Source organism: Prorops nasuta, unplaced genomic scaffold (assembly GCF_024137725.1).
Source record: "Prorops nasuta isolate Cenicafe-Biocafe unplaced genomic scaffold, Cenicafe_Pnas_1.2 PNAS00008, whole genome shotgun sequence".
Taxonomy (NCBI): domain Eukaryota; kingdom Metazoa; phylum Arthropoda; class Insecta; order Hymenoptera; family Bethylidae; genus Prorops; species Prorops nasuta.
In genome coordinates this window covers 6,727,990-6,749,581 of record NW_027116805.1, presented here as the reverse complement: position 1 = coordinate 6,749,581, position 21,592 = coordinate 6,727,990, and the positions used below count along the sequence as shown (strand labels likewise).

General features: G+C 38.8%; 1 protein-coding gene across 4 annotated transcripts in view; it reads right to left on the bottom strand.

Moving 5' to 3' along the window:
- LOC136775920 (LIM domain-binding protein 2-like) overlaps nt 1–21,592 on the bottom strand; it is a 52,808-nt gene that overhangs the window by 8,361 nt on the left and 22,855 nt on the right. For 3 of the 4 annotated variants that reach the window (XM_066731118.1, XM_066731119.1, XM_066731122.1), the window contains exon 2: nt 7,423–7,516. In XM_066731118.1, coding sequence (XP_066587215.1) covers nt 7,423–7,516 — 94 coding nt within the window. The remainder of the gene's footprint in view (nt 1–7,422; nt 7,517–21,592) is intronic. The other variant, XM_066731120.1, reaches the window with a different exon arrangement.

The window sequence follows — 21,592 nt, the reverse complement described above, 5'->3', positions numbered from 1 at the left end:
CAAAAAATGTAGAAATTTTCCATGTTTTATTATCGATGAAAAAAATATAGAATATCTGCTTCGTTGATTAAAGAAAAATTTTCGAAACGGGCAAAAAAGGGTGTGATTAAATTTTGAAATTTCATGATTGATTTAATAGTCGACTATTGAAAATTTTCGAGAGAGAATGAGAAGGCGGGGATTTTTAATATCTTATCCCGTTAGTGTAAATTGTGCTCTAGCAAGGGTTAGGACTGATTTTTCGTTGATTTTCATTAGTCTTTTCTCTACCAGCACGCGAAACAATGTTACTCATCTGTCCTTTTCCTTTCTCTCTCTCTCTCTCTCTATCTAATACACGCTCTCACACACATACACATACAGTAACTTTCTTTTTCTCTCTAACCAGGCATCGTCCAATGAAGGCACAGCGAATTTCACCCCTCCTACCCCTTTCCAACTTTGTATCTCTCTCTCTCTCTCTCTCTATCGAGCAGTCCTCCCCTTCCCCACTTTCGACAATTTTTTCCTTCCTCCTTTTCCTTTTTCCTTTTTGGTCCACGCTGACTCTCTCTCCACCCCTTTCCCCCCTGCCCTATCCTCCGGCAGCCATACCCCTCCGCCCTCCCCCCCTCCCCCCTACTCCTCCTCTCTTTTTCTCTCTATTTGCATTTTGCTCCGCGCCGTCCCACTCTCCCTCCTCCAGCTGCAGTTTGCTCTCGAAATTAAGCCGAATTGTCAAAATTCAAAATCCAAAGAGAAATTTACATGATTAATCCAACACGTGCGACAAGAACCGGTAAAATCAAGCAAATGAACTTTTTACAGGATTTCGTTGCTCCGTGGGAGTCGAGAAGGAGATAACTCGGCGACAAAAGTTGTAAAGTTTAAAGATAAAAGTAAATCGTGCAAAGATTTGCAAGTATCCCCAGTCAGCACTGACGAGGTCTCTATTTACCGAGGCAGAAGCAGCAAGATGCGCGAGTTTTAAGCTCGATAAGAGATATAAGCGAGAGGATGCTCGAAAACTTTTGGCGCGGAGTGTACCCGGGGTTGACGCCGACTTCTGGCCGGGACTGTACCACCCTACTGTTGTTAGGGGGGTGTGGGGAGACTAGGGGTGGTATATGATCGTGTATATACGCCGCCGGGAAAGTATTGTCAGCGCGCTCCACCTCTCCATTTTCCCAGAAAAATCACTTTCGTCTCGAAGGAGAAATCTTAAGGGGATGTGTGATATATGGAAAAATCGGCAAAATTGCGAGGATCAGGCACACCATTTTTGGCAAATTTCGGAAGTCGCTAAGAGGCCGAGATAAAAGTACGGGAGATTGTCTCTGGCTGGGTTGGCTTGGACAAAACTGAATCGGGTGATCGGAGTATATACGGCCAGGGGCGGCGGCGAGAAGGGGCTATAGGGGGGGGGGGGGAATGGGGGGGTACAATATGGGTTATCGAGGGGGCCCCACCCCCGGGGGAGGGCAGGGGCCCTCATTTTATTACCCAGGCTCCCATGACGGTTCTCAACCTTCCTCTATAACTTCCAGCACGAGCTATACTTTTATATATATATATATATATATATATATATACACGTATAAACATTCCTTCTCCTCCACTTTTCCTACCTTCGTCCAATCGTCCGTTAGTCACTCCGTCGTTTTTTCAACTCCCCCCTCCCCTTTTCTCTCTTAGTCCAATAATACACACCATTTTCCCATGCCATACCTGTCGAATCAAACTTTGCAACATGAACAAAAATTTGCACCTCCTTTCCTATCTTTCTCGCTCTTGGCATTAATTTTTAGACTTTTTTTTCTGTATTCATATTTATCGTGCGCTATATGTTCTATCGGTAGATGCTTGCCCGCGCAAAAACTCGCCAAATTAACGTAATTACTATATTGCTAATGTGTCTACGTGTTTCACACGCGAGCTTATTCAATTTTACCGTAATTAAATTTTGTCAACCTAAAAAGTCGTTATAATTATTTCAGATAACTCAGCTTCCCCCTCCCTTCCATCGACATATTTCGTACTTAACGAGTTTAGGCCAGTACCATCGATTCGATATATGTGATATATTTATAATTAAATTCCTTTCGTTCTCCAAATTACAACTTTAATCGTGATATTCCGTGGAAAAATGGAAACTCTCCGAGTTTCCATGCACTGTTTTACCTAGAACATTATCTATAATAGCGCTATAATATAAAAATATTTCGTACTATCTCATGTGGCAGTAGAGGTACGAGAGATAGTACTTGAACGTTGTACGGATAAAAATTTATTAACGTTCCATTATCAGGAACGTGGATAAATATTGTACGCCAAGGAAATGCGTACATCACGTGTCGTATATAAGGATGGAATGTATCGTGAATTCAAATCCTTGCGAAATGTTATTCTACTTTTTTTTTATATAATTATTAAGTCAGAATAATAATTCAACATAATTAAACGATTCATTAATAAAAAGAATGTTGGATCTCATTATCAGGAACGTGTAAATCACGTGTCGTATATAAGAAAGAAACGTATCGTGGGTTCAAATCATTGATCTCTATTTTTTTTATCGTTATTTTCAAGAAACAATTGTTCATAAAATTTTGTAAATATTACAAAGTCAAATTTTGACCGAAGACTCTTGGGGTAAGTGAAAATTGGTAAAGAGGGATATTTTATAAGATTTTGAGGTGTGAGAGTGAAGAAAGTATATAGAGAAAGGGTAATTATGGTCAAAGTGGTCGATCAATAGGCAATCGTAGGTAAGACAGAAGCAAATCTATCTATTTGTACTATGATATGGCAGATTGGGAAAGGTAGTAGACATCGGAGTGTGGAGAGACCAAGTCGAGAAAGTATGGAGAAAGCACGTGGAAGTTTTGTTCGATTCTAACGAGCCCAGGATCTTCTCTTTTGGACTACTTCCACTTATCGCTAATTTCTAGACTTCCCCCACCACCGAGCCACTCCGAGATCAACCTTATATTATTCTCCTTGAAAAAAAACAAAGTTCCTCCCAAATTTGACCGTCAATTTTAAACGCGCAACAATCGAGCCACCTAATTGCACCCCACGGTTAATTAATATTTCACTATCACCAATTAATACACGTTATAATAATTACGCAGCGAATTTCTCAAATTGTGCTAATTGCTTAAAATTCATAGTGTATTAGTCTAAAATTGATATAATTTCGGTTTTTGATCAAATTAGCGAATTATTTGCAATTTTAAGACTTTGTGATTCGAGGCTTTGGTACAGTCATCCGATCATCGTTTTGCATTTATTAATTAAACACTCAATTCTTTTTTCTCCTCTTGAAAAGATCAACTTCTTTAATTATTTTTCAATGTTCTTGATTAAAGAAAATTCTGATTAATTTAATCAAGATTAATCATTATCAATCACATATTTCCCCATTACCAAACAATTTTTTTATTTTATTCTTTCAAGCCTTTTTTCATAAATATTAACCAATACTCTCTCCGTACTTTTAAAATCGAGAAAATTTTTTCCTTCATACCAAAATAAAAAATTGTAATCTCTCCAATTTAGAATTTTCAAACTAAAACACAATTGAATATCGGACACACCCTGTATATTTATACGTGTATACGCGATGACGCCACGAAAAATTTTCAATGTGTTATAAAGCACGATGCAATATTACAGGCCGGTGTGCCATCTGCTTTTACGGCGGTCCAGAAACTTCTCCACCGTTTTTCATATATTTTTATGTACTAATTTCCTCCACAAAGGCCCGGTGCAGTTAAGCGTCAATTCGGCCTATCTCTGATGGTGTTAATAATTATTCGCATAATCGTGGAATATATAAGTTAAATTTTTGTCAAAAATAAGCGAATCGTATTTCTAAAAAATAGAGAGAAGGTTGACACTCGAACAAGTCGAAGCGAGAAAAAAGTACATGTTTCCCACTGCAAGTTATTGCACCAGTGAAGCAGCAATGGGGAACACACAGGGCCATTGTGGACGAATGTTGATGAAAATGATTTTTCTTGGAACTAGCGGGGGGGGGGGGAGGGGGGGGGGAGAGAGAGAGAAAAGGTACGTGTATTCTCTCCGAGTGTAAGGCGTCTGGAACCGCTCCTTTTACCCAACTAACGCTTCCATACTTCCATCTCACTCGACTGGCTGGCCTATCCTCTCCCAGGTAACTCCCAGCGTACTTCTGCCTATGCCAGAGAATTTCCACCTAACGTACACTTAGCTGCCGCAGCTTCCCCTCAACCGCAGCGTAAAGATCCGACAAACGGTGCTCTCAAACCCCTAATAATTGTCTTGTTTCGTCGCTACCAATCCTTACTTTCCTATCGAGCCAATCGTAAGCCATGAATTCGGTAACAAAATTACAGGATTAAACAATTCAACTCTGAGGAATAATAAGTGGTGCAGAACGAGAACTGAATTATTTTTGAAGATGCGAGTTTTTGAATGAATAACAAAAAATATTTTATCTTTTTGTAGTGAGAAACGTGTATGAAAAGAAATTATTAAAATTTATCGTGCAAGGATCGGAGAAGATACATCGATACCAATGATGAAGCACGAATTCGACAGAGAGTCATGAAGAAACTATGTATAAAAAATATATATTTATATAGAGAGAGAGTTTGAAAAAATCAGTGAGGAATAATAAGGGGTGGTGACGAATGGGGGTTGAATTATGGAAAAATTGTGGGTGAGATAAGTGTTTGGAAGGGTCCTGTCGGAAGGATCAGAAGAAACAGCGGCGCCAAGCCGCGTGCACACGCATGCTGACAACGCCCGAGTCCCTAGATCCGAGCTGGATAGCGTGGAAAAGATGATTTATGAGCGAGGGACACGCCACATAGCACTGGAAGCCAGAATACGAGCATTAGAGAATTACTCCCTGTCGGTAATGAGCGTCCGATGTGGTGCAACAAGCTAATAATAATAATAACAGTAATATATACAATCTCTGAGTATAAAGAGAAAAAAACAAAAACAACAACACTGACAAATTTGTCGATTACTTTTAAAATTACAATTCTATTTAGTTCGCGACTCGCATTGTCCTCTTACCGAGAAACCTCCACTCTCGTTTCTTTCAATTTTTCTTTTTGTTTTGATGCTCGAGCGTTGAAAAGCGCGCGTGGCCCAAACACGCGAATACTATATGGCCCAACGTGCTAGAAACACAACAAAGATAGTAAAGAGAGAATGCGATGTTGTTTACATATGTATATATAAAAAGTACGGCGAGAAAATTCATAACAACCTTGTATATTATTAATTTTTATTAAGTTTTCATTTTGGCTTTTGTAAACATATATATATATATATATATATGAAAAGGGAAATCTTGATAATAACAGTGTTTAACGTTAATTTATTAAAGTTTTTTACCGTGGTTTTCTCGTATAAACGTGTATAGAACATTACATTCTCACTTCGTTACTGTTGTTTCACTCACGATGTTTATGGATACTGTGCACATTGACACAATGAGAAGGTAGGGGACTACGGTGCTGCTTACATATGTATATGAAAAACGATGAAAAAAATGATAACAATGATGTTCATTGCTGATTTTTGTAAGCTTTTCGCTATGCCTTTTTTGTATCCAAAATGTACAGGGTGGCTGCTTAAATGATTTTGTTGAAAAAAATAGTAGAAGAAACAGTACTGGACCACGTGATATTGTTACTACATAACCGTATTTTGCTCTAACTCGAAAAATGAAACATCGATAAAGTAATTTCTAAAAACATAAAACTACAGGGCGTTTCTAAATTTTTCGATCAAACCTCATAAATTTATTCAAGAACTTAATATAACAAACAAAACCACTATTATTCTTCAAATTTAATAAGAACAATCTTGAAATCATTTTGAAAAAGTTCTTCTCAGAAATATACAAAAACACTGCAGCACCCTGTACAATTTTTTGAGTGCATTGAAAAAATGTTGCACTGTGATTTACGCAAGTCAATTCGATTCTCTGACCTTTTCCACTCGAAACTGATCGATACTTGAGCACGCAACAACGATACACGCGCTCGTATATAAAAGCTCTGTGTACCTAGCATAATAATTTTCCACATGTAGCTCTAAATACACCCTGCTAAGTACAGTTGTTCCCTCGTCAAGATTCATCAATATTAAAAAAAAAAAAAAAAAAAAAAAAAAACTCTAGTCATAATTGAGCAATAAAACATTCCCAGAAACGTTGAAAATCATTGCTAAATTTGTTTGTTTAAATGCAGTTTCCTCGGTTCGCGAGCGAGGCGTCTCTCGATTTTAGGGAATTAATGAAACATTAATGCGCGAACGATTGGAGGGCAGGGTCAGCAGGATTAGGTAACGAAATCAATACGTTATATCGTAGGAATAGGAGAGGTAGAGATTAAGAACCAATCGAGATAACCGAGACGTCGAAGACTAGAAAATTACCTAGTTTCGCAGGGAAGATTAATGGACGGGGCTTAACAATACGTAGCCAAGGCTCATTAGGATGCATTAACCCCATGCAAGCCACATTTTTTTCCTTACCAACCACGACAGCGTTTAAGCGGCAACGTATTGATTATCAATCCTCCAATAACACTTTTACAACCGAGTGATAAATGAGGAATCGCGCGTCTCGAGTTTGAAATTCTTCGCGTAATCTCACGACATGACACATGGAGTGAAACAGCAATCACGGAAATGAGAAATGATACATGCTAATGAGGCCATTAGTAATTAAAGCTTAAAAATTGGACCAAGGAGGGGTTTATAATTGACAAGTGGATTGATCGTTTTCGTAGAATATTTTTTAATCGCTCGTGAAACGAGTACCGTTATATACCAACCGACGTGCGAAAGGCTAATAGGGAAATAGCCATATCTTATCTTTATTATCGTTAATCTCGCAGAATCAGTTCCTTATCAGGAAAACATTACGCAATGGAGATAATTTTCTAAAGCAAACGTGAACCTTAAGATAGCAAGGATGAATTCATATTTTTTCTCACAATTGTTTTTCAAGGACACTGCAGAAATTTAACGCAAATTTAATATTTTTTACAAGAACCTTCGAATGTTAAGGACAAATTCATATTATTTCTGAAAATAGTCTTTCAAGGACACTGCGGAAATTGCCGCAAATTTTAAATATCTCGCAAAATTCATAAACATTTTTATCATAAAATCGTGTATTAGTGATGAATTACTCGGTAGATTTGTAACTACGATATATATAACAAAATCAATAATTTCTAAAAAAAATAAATATTCCAATTTATCACTAATCATTAAAAATATGTAAGATGATTCTTAAACAGATTAACCAACGACCATCGCTAACACAGTTTTATAATAAATTAGATAAAATTATATAAATTACCGGAAGCTCGTTAATTAACGTTGAAAATAATGACAAAATGATGTAATTAATAAATTGAATGTACTCACTTCAGTGCGTTGCTGTAACCTCTTGTTGAGTTCGTAGAGCCTGTAGTCTGGTTGGTTGAAGTACGGAGTGTGCCTCCTGGGGACAGGTAACGATCTGTCAGATCAGACCAATCGGTCATGTTAGGGGTGTTGTGTACAGTGTGTTTACGTGTGAGTCGCGTGTCGCATGCATACCGTTACTACTCGTGCTGACCCACGTGCTTTATTCTCATAATAATAATAATGACATTACTCAAGAAAAAAAAATCAATGGAAAAAACCTCGCAACTCGTTCATCGTAACGCATTTTTAATAACCCCCCCCCCCCCCCTCCTCTACCTCTTGACCTATAATACATCTTCAGAGTTTTCCCTTATATTCAAATCTCAGTTGATTCGGTATGTTCAATTTTCAGTCGTGGAAAAAGCAACGTTTCAGGAAACTCTTTTGCATTTCTTCCACACCAAAGTTTTGAAGAGTTGGTTCGAATGTAGCATTGAGGTAGAAATGAAAAGCTCATTATAAATTCATATTACTTTTTCCGCTGTACAACTAATGCATATTATATATACCGAGTAGATATTCGAGATGATGAGAAAAATCTCGACAAAGAAACAACGTGGAAGGAGCTCCCTTTAAATGGTATTTTGTGGATCCACATCCAGTTATTGAATAATAATAATAATGTTGACAATATTTAAGCTTCTCGTTTATTCGGGCGAAATATTAAATTATTTGTGAGACTGGATTGTATTTAGAGGTTAAAATTCAGGAAATGAGAGAATTGTTGTTTTTTTTTTATTGCAGAATATTAATTTTGTTAATTAATCATGTCGTTAATTATTGATAACAGTCGTTTTTGTCCATACGAGCGTACAGCTCCGATGGACTTTTTATTTATTTCATTAAATTTGTGTTTGAATAAGCACGGGATGAAATGGGGTAGTTTTGTTGGCAAAGGGGGATGCCATGATCTCTGTGAGAGAAATGTAAGCTTTCTTGTTATTAATTAATGTATATTAACCAGTGCAGAGGTGTGGACAGCCTACTACTACTACCCTTCTGTCAACTTGACCACTAACGAATCCCAATTCGACTTTAATAATTATATTCTGGTTTACCAACGATTATATAGTATCAAACTAAACCTATCATATCCCTTCTCCTAACTGTAAAATATCAGAATTTGTATTGATAATCAATTTTTAAGGTAAATTAACGTTCATAAAAACACTCGTTTTTCTGTAGAATCAAACGAAAAGACATTTCGCTTCTGGCGTTTATTAAATTTGTAGGGAAGAATTGGTAAATAATGGAAAGATAAGCTCTCGCAACATAATAATTAAGAAAATTGTTACACCGATACTAAATGTCAATTATATATAATTCTTACTTTGTAAAACATTTTTTTTAATATTAAATGTGTTTGAAAAAAAAACATTTAGAACCCATGACTTTGCCACAAAATACACGCGCTGTTGATAAAAAAATGAATAGTTAAATTCTTTCGTATAATTGAAATAATTGATCCACTATTGGAGAAATTGGAAGAAACAATGTTGCAAATTAATTTTCTATCCAAGTAACTCCTAGTATCCTCATATTATCAACCTATTAGCTATAGACCGACCCAAGTATCATAATTTTCTTCTCACTACTCAGCAACATTATAATAATTGAAATAATTGAACAAACCAAAGAAAACAATTTCCAAGTAAAATTTTAATCCCAGCAACCCTGAATTTTCTTCTTTCGGACCGATTGATTTTAGGCTGATCCGAGTGTCGAGATTTTCTTCTGGGTAGTCAGCAATATACTCGCTTTATTTCGATATCGATCGCTTTGGGGAGAACTTGGCCTTGCGAGTCTCGAGAGAATTGACGCGCGGTGGGTTCCAACGACACGTCACTGCTACAGGGATAAACAAGTCTTTTCGGTGCGTGTAAGCGTTTGCTTATATGCGTGCATGCACGCACGCACGCATGCACACAGACTCTCGTGCTTAACACTAGGGGCTGGGCAGAGTTTAAGGGCAGCAAATGGTAACCCAGTGTCGTGAACCATTCATCGAGGGTCGCATAGAAACCCGGGAAACTCTGGCGGAACACAAATTTTCCAACTCGTTCCTGCTCTTGTATATTCCAAACTCGCCAGGTTAACTAATTTACCCCCCCCCCCCCCCCCCACTCTACTACTAATACAAAGCAAATATCTGCAATTTTATTTGTGAACAATTAGAGATGAATTTTTAAACGATCCTTCATCCTCGAAAAATCAACTCCAGAAGCTATAATAATCAAGGCTGATGGACTGCTCGTGGAAACTAAAGGAAATTACGCTAATACGACCCAATGTAATTTATGTGAGACACTTTGATAATGATTCCATTGGATCTAATAAATTCACAGTCCCTCTTCTCGAGTGATTATAAAGTGGTCCAAAAGTCTTCTAACGTTTGTAAAATTTTCCTTTTAAATTCTCCCCACGAAAATAACGACATTAGAATTTCTATGATAAATTTAAGACAAACCAGAGGCTCGATATTTAAGTCACTGCAACGAGATTCGATTTAAAAAGCTACGAAAAAAAATAATTCTACAACTTCTCTTACATAAAAAATCTTTTTCTCAAAAATCATAAAATATTTTGCTCCAAAAAACCTTTCTTTTAAATGTCAAAAAAAATATCTCAGTCCCGTTTTCAACTCGCAGCACAATTTTCCCAAACCAAGTGAATCTCCTAAAATAATTGAACATACTATAGAGCAGAGAAACATTCCAAACATACACACGTGGTAATTTAAGGTAACCGTGAACGTATATTGTTGGGAGATTCGCAAACAGGTCGCAGTGGCTGAGGGATCGAGGAAGGGTTGGTTTTGGGTTTGTTGGTGGTTGACGAGGAGGCGAGGGATGAGTGGGGGTTTCGAATAGGAAGGGGAGGGGGGTGGAGGGGGTTATTAAAGCAGGGTTAATGGCTTTAGTTCTGGAAGCAAATGGGAGTCTCGGCGTAAGTACCGAGGCGCGTTGCTCCACGAGGAATCAGCTGACCGGCCAGCTGGTCACGGACGTTGTGCGTCGCGACGCTTGGGCTTCAATTCAGGAGGAGGGGGAGGGTGAAGTATCCGAGAGAGTCGCGAGCGGAGAGAGTTTTGCGCGAAAGTTGAGAGTCGGGAGAACACGAGGGAAGAAACGAATAAGGCGATGAGACGGTGGAGTATCAAAGAGGAGTAGAAAAGGAGGAGAGGGAGGGGGAGGAGGAAGTAGAGGGAGTTTGTGTAGAACTCTCAGATTGGGTTAGCGAAGGGCGCAGTTGGGACGAAGGAGAGGGTGGGTTATTAGGGGTTGCTCATGGGGTGGCAGTGCGATCAATGCCAGGGAGTCATACAACCCCCCAGAGTCTATATATAGCTTGCTACATACACGTTCTTGTCTATGTGTACGGTTCTACACGAATGTATCACACCTGCTTGCTATGCACACCCTGAACTCCCTTCTCTGTCTTTATATATATGTGTGTATATATATATATATTGCAATTCTAATCTGCATATATACCTTATGTTGTAATACTCGTTACTATCGATACGAATTTGGAATTTTATATGTGTGTAGTTTTTCAAGGTATTTGGTATTAGTGAGGAGAAATTTGTTTTTGATCGTGTTGGTATTAGTAACAATAGGAATAAAATATTTTAAGGTTTTGGTTCATATGAAAAATTATTTCGCGTTAAGTTCGAGATGATTGAGATTAAAAATAGCATTGCTGGATCATTGATGACTAATATTACACTCATTTGTATGTATAGGTGATCAAAGAACAGTCAGTGAGTTTCGCGAAGGCGATATAAAAGTTCAGAAAGCAAAAGTCGAAGTTCTTGGTCAATGTTCACATTTTGCAGTGTAAAAGTGCGAAGAGTTTATATCGACTTATTTCGGTTATCTTGAACGAAGATGCGAAATTTTTTGCAACGATGCCACTTGGAAGGTCTGTCTCGCGTCTAGATCGATACAATGTATTTAATTTAATTAACCAGCGTGTATTCCACGATACAATTCGAGGAAATTAAAAATTTCTTCCATGAATGACACTGTAAAATGATTTATAGAACAATAACAGTAATCTTTTTAATAATTTTTCTAATAAAAAACAATCTTTACAAATATAAGCAAGTTGAATATTACAACAAATCCGTACAACAAAAAAATTATGAAATTATTTTTTAACAATGCAAAGTAAATTTACAAATAATTTTTACAGCATGTAGACCTAGCTTTATAGAAACTTGCTTAGAAAGGTGGGGGGGGGGGGGGGGGGGAGGAGGAGGAGGAGGATTATTGTTGGAAGTGGCGTTGAGAGATGAAAAAAAATTTGAAAGTAGCAAAGGGACTGGTGCGATCGAAAAGGAGCTATGGAAGCTAATGCAATCTTTCAAGATCGTGGAAGAAACATGCAAAGAAATTTGTTCGTTAGCGTACACAGTCGAGTAAGGTTTAAATGAATCTGTGACGTAGTTGTGGAAACGGGAAGAGAAAGAGCGGGGGGAGGGGACTGAGGGGCTCGATAAAAAAAAGAAAGGAAGAAAGGAACCTCCCCCCAACGGTACAGAGGCTTGTGGACTCTCTTGGTCATTGGCCAGCACTAATCGGAGGACCGCCAACGATTTATCCTTTCCACTTTATCAGAGAGAGAGAGAGAGAGAGAGAGAATAATACCAATTCCTCCAAAAATCTCCTAAAATTAATTTCTCTGCTCGATGAGACTCCAATACGAGACTAAGAAAATTTTTTAAAATTGTACAATAAAATCTATCGCAGTAAAGGAAGACCAAATGTATATATATAGATCTTCCGCCTGGAACCATCGACGAAACGGAACTGTAACCGTAATAATGTTGTCGCTTCGAAGATTTCTCTTTTTTTTTCTTCGTGTTCCTGCAAAGCCTTCCAAGAAATTTTTGAAAGGGAGACTGGAACGCGGGGGAAAGGTTACAAAAGGGATTTGCGCAAAGAGGTGTAAAAAAAACCGGAAGTGTTACGAGGTTGGTATAATGTAGCAAAGGAAAAGAGTGGGTCGTGTGAGGGGGGGGGTGGTCGCTAAATATACGCATCTCTGTAGATTATTTTCTTTTCAAATATCATATGTCGTTATTGTATACCACATATATACATATAAATATGTTAAAATTTCAATTAATTAAGAATTGTAACGAGAAATATTTTTATTCTATTATTATATTTTGTACACGTGGTATCGTTTCCGATTTAACAATTAATTTTCTCCTTCCCTTTACGTATATATGTCACCCCCCCCCCCCTTCCCCTTCCTTGAGGAGTCGATTGACTGACCGACAGGAACGACCGAACGCTGCGACGTGTCGTGAGAACGGGCGGAAAGTGGTTCAACGAGCTAACCAACTGGAGGAGAAAACCACCTTAGCTGCCCCGTAAAAGAGCAATGATCCTCGTGCATGGCGATCGCTTTTACCTCCAACACTGACCATTGCTGGAAAAGTGAGAGGCTCGCCATTCTCTGCGGACAAAACGAGAGTTACGACTCTCCTAGAGAAACACTCTCCAATTATGGATCTCATCCTTCGAAAAAAAAAAAAAAAAATCATTGGGAATTTTGCAAAAACCTCCATCTCGATCGGGAGATATCGAGGACGATGAGAACTCAAAGCTGGCGAGGATGAAAAGTTGTCCGGAGAAAAGAGAAAGATCGCGATCCGTCTGGTACACACGTTTGCCGCGTGCGTGCTTTGACCCCCATTTGACCCCTGAGATCGCCGATTGGAGCTATCAATTAGCGCGCTCGTATTAACGAGGGTCCAAAAGGCAAACCGTGAAATTGATAATTACCACCGAGCTACGAATCCACCAAGACCGTTCTGCATCCCGAAACTCCATTTTCCACAATTTTCCAGAGTGGAAAAGTGGAGTGGGAGGTGGAAAAATAATCAAGAGACTTTTCGTTTGTCGCTATGCTATGACTATATGTATATTGCGAGATTATTTTTTTGGACAGGTGAATTAGAATCGATTTAGGAATTAGTCTGAGTTGGAAAATTCGCTTTTCTTTGATTTTCCTTCGAGGAAAAATGATTTATATAATTTCCATTTATTGACACTATGATTATACTCATCAAATTATTTAATTGATGCACACATTTAATCATTCAAATTCGAAGAAAATCATTTTACCGGAAAACTCGATTTTCCGGAATTTTCCTTCGTGGAAATTGTGGAAAATGGTGTAGGAAATCGAAGGGAAAAAGCAATCGATATAATTTCTTCCGTTAATTATTGATGCGATGTAAAAAGAAAGTTGCTTGATTATTTCGTTGCTGCTAGAGATAATAACAAATGTAGGGAGAGAAAGGAGTGTAATCTTGAAGAGAGATGCTGCTGCGGCTTGGTATCGCGTGTCGCGCGACGCGAGCAGCAAACGTGTTACGCAAAAACGTAACGCGCATCTGTTTGAGGCTAAATTGCCGTGGGATTATCGGGGGGCTTTCCGATGGTTGACACGAGAGAGCTCCAGGAGAACCGGTTCTCTCTCTCGGTGGGCATAAAAAATTCTATCTCGTGGGTCCAGTCAAAGACTTCAACCCCTTCCTGCAAATGGTCCATTCGGTGCATTCTCTTCACCTTCGGGGCCATTTCAAAAACCGTCTCACTTACAATTTAGCTACGGAAGACCTTATTATTAATTTCGTTAAAGCTACCTTTTGGCAAAAAGTCACTAGTGAAAGACTTACGAAATTCTAATTTTCAGAAAAATAAGTAGCAACGTTGCTAATTTAGCAATATAAAATCCTAATAACAAATTCAATAAAAAATATCATGAAAATCTCCACAATAAAAACTGCAAGAATTCGCAAAGAAAAAATTCTACAAAAAATCAGTAGTAATATTCTATGACGTATCGAGAGGGGCGGTTAATTGGGTTTGGAAAGACTCGTTGCCAGACTCGTGCACAGGGTTGGAGTCGTGACAAAGAGCGAGTATGGCGTGAATGAATGCAAGGTGGCCTCAGCAGGAAGGAAGAAGAGGATGAGGACAGAAGGAACAACGAGCGAGAGGGTTGTTGGATCGCTGCAAGTTTTGCATCATCGAGAATACGAGTCTCTCTTCAGGGTGAGGAGAGGCAAGAGAGTCGAAACAGATCGGTTCTTCGGAAAACGTCAAGCTGAACTATACAGAACGCGCGGTGGTCCCACATCGAGCTCTCGGATGAACTCGTTTATCAGGATGAGCTTGAATAACGATGAGCTCGTGCTTTGCGGGGGGATCAGGGTTAATGTACATCGTTGGTTGCTCGAACGGAAAGAAAGAGGAGGAGACGAGGGAAAAGGAGAAGTTGCGAGTTCGCTGGACGAAAATGCCATTATTACCGAGCGCGTTACCAGTGTTTACACGGAAATGACGCCACGATAAATCCCTCCTGTCACGGCTGTCCTCCTCGGCCAACTCTCAAAAGCTTACGTGGCTTTCCTACTCACCACCACCACCGATTCCCACACTCGCTCTCCAAAATCCAAATCACGCTCGGGTGGTAATTTTCCAAAAAGCGCAAAATTCTCAAAAAATCATTGCAATAATTTCTCGATAAAATCATCAATTATTTCAAAGAACAGCAAATATTTTCAATGTACAAATGCTTCTTCCTGAATAAACTCCTCTTTGCATTCCTGGTCGTAATTTTTGTTTACCACACACCTTACAAATCCATCTATATATTTCAAAAACTTAAACATTAAACAAACAACAATATTAGTATTTATAAAATTCACTGCACCCCAGTCCATAAATATTCTTACGAGGACATTGATAATGTAGAAAGTAGAGAGACTGCAATTTATATCAAAGCGATGATATAAATTTTCATCAATTGATGTTCGCAAATTTTCAAATGAGTTTAAGTAGTCGCGTGACGAACGCTTTAATCTCGCTGGGTCTATTAAGTTATTGTTAAGGGGTAGTGGTGCTTCCGACTGATGATAGAGGGCACTCTTGTGTAGAAGAGAGAAGACGGGGAAAGAATGAGTTGAGGGGGGGGGGGTATGGTAATAGCTGATTAATAAATTAAAGAGAGAGAGAAGACGAGCATCGACCGTTCCAAGTGCAGTGTCCTTACGTTTTTCCCATTGAAGTAAGACGTACTACGACCAAACTACGACTGACCGAAGCTCACGGGCGCCTGTTTGCCTCGGACGCGTAGGAGTTGCTAATTTATTGCGCATTAACGTCACTTGTCTCTCGGAGCATACGTGAGTAAAGACCGGAGCGTGGCTGTGCATCGCTCGAACACCCATCTTTGCGTTTACATTTTATTCTCATTTTTTCCCACTTGCATCTTTATGCTGTTTTACCGATGCTGCTAGAAATTAATATAAAGAAAATCAAAAAAGAGAGAGAGAGAGAGAGACACGTAGTGTCTCGATGGCGAGTCATTTTAAGCCGATTTACATATATATATATATATATATATATTAGGGTGGTCATTAAAAAAAATTTTTTTTGGGGGATCCTTAAAAAACACTAGTATTTGATGAGAAACTACAGTGGTTGAAACCTGTGGCCTGACAAATGATAGAAACACGTGCCTCATTGCGATCAAATATAATTTTCGAAGAATTTTACAGTTTTTCGCAGATAACTCATTAAATATTCGATTCTATGAAAAGATGCATATAACCTTTTCTCTGAAGAATTAAATTCTACATAATAAAGGTTCTATACATTTTTCTTCTAGAATGCATACTAATCGAGATATTGCTGAAAAATCGATCCTCTTTTTCGTTTATACACATTATATTGATATGTTTATATGAATAATTATTTTTAGTTTACCGTACAATTAACATATTTTATTAAATTAAGAGAAATAAAATGTGTAACTACAGCGAAATAAGAATAACTACTCATATGAGCATATGTCAATATAATGTGTATAAACGAAAAAGAGGATCGATTTTTCAGCAATATCTCGATTAGTATGCATTCTAGAAGAAAAATGTATAGAACCTTTATTATGTAGAATTTAATTCTTCAGAGAAAAGGTTATATGCATCTTTTCATAGAATCGAATTTTTAATGAGTTATCAGCGAAAAACTGTAAAATTTTTCGAAAATTATATTTGATCGCATTGAGGCACGTGTTTCCATCATTTATCAGGCCACAGGTTTCAACCACTGTAGTTTCTCATCAAATACTAGTGGTTTTTGGGGATCCGTCAAAAATTTTTGTTTTAACGACCACCCTAATATATATATATATATATATATCATTAGCCTCGCTTCGAACTAAAACACAGAAATGCTTGTTTAGATTCGATCACTGGGGCAACGATCCAGCCTCGTTTCTCGAATGAGTCATTTTTGGCATCCTTGAAGATGCAAACATCGATCGCTGATCCCAATAATATTTGTTAAAACGTGTATATCTCATCGGATATTCGTAGTTATTTATTGCGTTATTTTTATCTTTGATCTACATCAGAATCATTATGATTATACAGAAATAATTCAGAATTTTTGTATCGAGCAATGGTCCATCTAATAAATTAATAAACTTAGAAACAATTTGATCCAAGTTCTCGAACGACCATTGAAAAGCAATTTTCTTCACGCGTGCTCGAAGATGTTGAATGGGGTAAAAAATATGGATCTGCGATTCCGATCGAAAGATTTAATTAACGCGTTGATGCATTATGCATACTATAGAGGACAAGGCCACCGCTCGTTTGTACAATGGCTTACGGTGCTTTTTACACATACACGAAGAATGAAAGTGTACGATTGCACGCGGTAAATACACAAACACTGGCCGATAAATCTAGTTGAGAGACGCGACGAGGCGTCGTACCAGGCTGAAACCAGTACGGATACTCTTATGGATGCTAATCGCAATAATTTCCACAATAATTATGGCTACTTAGTGGGGTCAATTTAAAATGCAGAGGACAAGGAACTTTGGTCGTGAATGAAGATGTCGTGCGCTAACTGGCCAATTAGATTAATCATAGACAAGATCTGATCACGCGATGAATTGGTGGGTATAAATTAATTAATGAAATTAACAAACAAAAAAATTTACAAACCTGAGTAGCTATAAGAACTACTCAGAGAGTGTTTAAAATTATATAAAAAAAAAATGCAGAGAATTAAAGTAACTATGATTTTATAAATAAAAATTCAAATTATTAGTTAAATAATTAAGAAAATCTGTTAATAAATAGAAAGGTCCTTGCATAGTGGAACAGCAAGGAGAGTTAAGGTAATGCAAGGCAAAGATACAGCGAAAAACGCTCTATAGGATGGTTATGGTGGTGTCGGTCGTAGTTATACAAGAGAAGGGGAAGGAGAGGGTAGAGTGGTACAGAGGAAAGATAGGGAGGAGGTTTCCGGAAGATGTTTGAGAGAGAAGAGCGAGAACGAAGTTATGGAAGTGCCTGAAGGTAGGCCCCACGGGGCGAAGGGATGAAGAGGGGAGGGGGGAAAAGTGCTACCTTTCTCATAATACATGAAACGAAGCTACGTAGGAACTCGAATGCACCGCTCGAGCCGTGCTTTTCATTCGCAAACAAAATCTACCCCTCCAATTAATTACGATCATTCCTGTAAAGTCATCGACCGCTGATTCCGTGATCATGACAAATGTACGTAACGGTGAAATCGTCAGAACATTATTTATCGATCGATCGAACCTGAAGAGTCGATGCATTGGTTACTGTCGAAATTGATATTATTATAAAATTTTCCTTATTGGATTTTGTGCGAATATTCGAAGGTACTTGAAAGGAAAAGTTAATTAGCATCGAGCAGTTAACACGAAGAAAAGTCAAACTATAACTTCATCTTCCCAAACTTTGCCTTTTTTCGCTAGCTTGAAGTGGTTTGCATTATTTAGACATAGTTTTGAATTATTGAGGATGCACTTTGTTCTTAGGCCACTTTTCCTCGTTGTTTATTTAAACAATCCATCATTGCCCTTCCATTGTACAAATTTTCGTTGAATTGTTAAAACATGGAATATGAAATGATTTTTTTATATTCTTGTTTCTGAGAGATCATTGAAGTTTTCCTTATCTACGTCATTGAAATGAAAAAGTTTATAATAAATGTTAAATATTGTTTTTTATTGTATCTGATTTTTTGCAGTTTCTCAATCCTCGGTATTTTACCATGCAAAGTTCTATCTATTTAGTAGATTTTAAAATTATTTAGCAAATAATTTTAATCTGCCTAATTCCCCTTAAAAATTCCTCAGATTATGGTTAGCTATATATATATCCCTTTCTTTGCAATTACTCATTTCTTGCTATATTACCATGCACACACACAAGAAACTTCCTTTTTATTTCTTTTTACACCCTTCTAACGAATAAGTTTGATTTACTCTCGGTACCACATCACTTCCCCCCTCCCTCCTAAACTACTCCAACCGACACCCACACACAACCATATACCATAGATCATTTTAGAGTTTTTATTTTTAGAGACTACGCGTGTACAAGTTGTTCGTTTCACAGCCTCGCTCTGTATAGAGAGTCGTGAAAGTTGCGTCTACCCCTGTTCCTGCGAGGGGTCCAGGACGCCATTAAAGAATCTTCGTCCTTTTTCAACCATCGAGAGCCCCATTCACGCTCCTTTATTCAGACAACCCTGGCTAGGACTCTCTCCTACTTCCTCTCAACCTTTCCCATCACTTTTCCTAATTTATTTCTCCGAATAAATCCGTCCTTCACACACGCGTGAAAACACCCGAAAAACCAAGCTAAATTCGTCATTCGCGAAAATCCAATTTACTCGGTAGAAAATAAATCTCTACTAATTTGTATAAAATCAGATTTGTTCAATTTTATTTATTAAGAGAAGAGTCTGATGTTTGGAGAAAAGAAACGAGCCAACGTATATACGGAGTATTAACAAGGAATATCGGTCAGGGATGTTGTATAAATTTGGGTGGCTGGTTGAGCGCGTGTAAAATTTTCGATGTATATGGGTACGCGTTGCGTAAGCGGGAGGGAGGAGGGAGGGAAGTGTCTGAACGCTGGAGAGGGGTAAGAGTGGGGAGGGGACTTTGCGCGCACGTGCGACGACGAAATTAGCCAAGAACCGCCCGTCCGTCCGTCCTTCTATTCTTTCTCACTCCCCTCCCTCATCCCTCTTTATCTCTCTTTTACATACAAGCACACACACTGACGTAAAACCTCCCCCACATATTCCTCCTCCTCACGAACCACAACCATACCGCGTCAGACCTGCCCTATCTCCGCCATGAAAACTGCCTAAACTTGGTCCTAACGCGCCAGGATGTCATGTAAACAAGCTGCCGTCAACTCCCGATACTCGCCACTCCACAAAATTTCCTCCAACTTCAACCGACGAGCCACCGCAACCTCCACTTTAGCTCCCAAAAATCGACCAATTATCCCGTTGATCCGTTTCAGCGAGTCTATTCCTCTGATCGAAGAAAGAGAAATTCTGTGTTGAAGAAAAACTGGAAAATCCCGCGCTCAGGAATGTAGAGAGAACCTGATTTCCACGTGATTAAAGAAAAGACGATAAAAAGTTAAACATTCAATCTTTTCCGTACTTTGGTTCCTCGCTTTCAACGGAAATATTTATCGTTTTGTTTGAATTCATGTAGAATATATTTGTAGCGTATCAAATTTATGTGATATATAAGACGACACTACGTTGCCGCATGTATTTAACTCGAATTACGATTAAGTTATGAATTTTTATAAATATCATTCAAGTTTCAAATTATGCAACTCGTAATGATTCTCCAATGGTAAGATTGAACTTTATGCGCGGAATTTGAATTTCCCGCCTTTTCAATACATAGCGATAATAGGTTAGAATGTTGTCGGAATGCCGGATATTCGATAGCAAGATTGATCGGTCAACAGAATCCGTGAAACGAAAGCTCGAGAGTTAGAAAAAAGAATGGCAGGAGCGTGTAAAAATGAGAAGCAGATGTAATCTGACCGATCAGTGTTAAAGAGATAAAAGGTGGATTTTTTCAAGCCGACAAGTGGCGGACCCGCGGCAATTTCATGCCACGTGGCTGAGACTCGCGTTGCGCGTGGCCACAAGCCCGTAAGGAGTCGAGATAAAGATCCTCCCGGTGCACCGGGACTCCACTGAAAAACCAGGCAAGAACTTTCCTTATCGATCGTCTCGCGACTCAGACACGCCGAGGTAAACCTAACCACACACACTCGCATAAACACACTCTAATTGGCTCCGATCGAGTCTCGCGTGGCTCGATTAACGGAATTAGAAAGAGATTCTTAGCAAAGAAAATTAGCCAAAGTATTTTATTCTTTACCCGTGAGAAGCAAAGTCCACTGGAAACAATGCAGCAGTGAGTGAGAATCGCAGTAAATGTAGTTCCAGAAAAAATGTAGAAAGTTATAGGTCGATGAAAGAATATATATTTCGTTGATTTGTTTGGTTACCGTCGAGACGAATCGGGTTCCGAGAAGAGGAGATCTCGCTGGAGAAGTAAACATCGTTGCCGAGAGAGACGGTTGGTAGTAGGGGAGAGGGAGGGGGGAGCGTGACACTAGCGCCCCACAACGCCACGTGGCCGAAGCGAGCACGTGCGACAGCAGATGCAGTTTACCACCGCGTCTCGCGGCGTTTTGTCAGCCATCGAGTAAATTCGTGTCGAAGCAAATCACGCTCGAGCCGTACAGCATCGCACGACCTACATATAAGAATTCGCTCACTCCCCTACGAAGGAAAACGACAGCACGATTAACCGTGCACCGCGCGCTGGCGACGTACTTTTCGCCAGGTTTCATAGCTGGCCTGCTGATTCGTGGAACAAAGTCTATTTCTACTTGGCGTTGAATCCGTTCACTCGGGCAAAAGTTATGATTTAGCGAGGAATAATCGCCGGACGGGCGGCCGAGCGAATCCTAAAATAATTTCTCTACTCGCTCGTTCGTTCATTCGTATACACTCCTGCGTTTCTGGATTCCTGTTTATTTACAAGCCACCCCCCCCCCCCTATCCCAAGCTCCATACCACTTTTCGAAGAAGTTTTACCTTTGCAGCATTACCGCGGAAAATACGCCGGGTTTTATTATTAATAAAGTAATTTTTATTATTTCCTAGCAGCAAGAATTTTCCAACGAAATTCCAGGGACTACTGTGGTGCTTCTTTGATG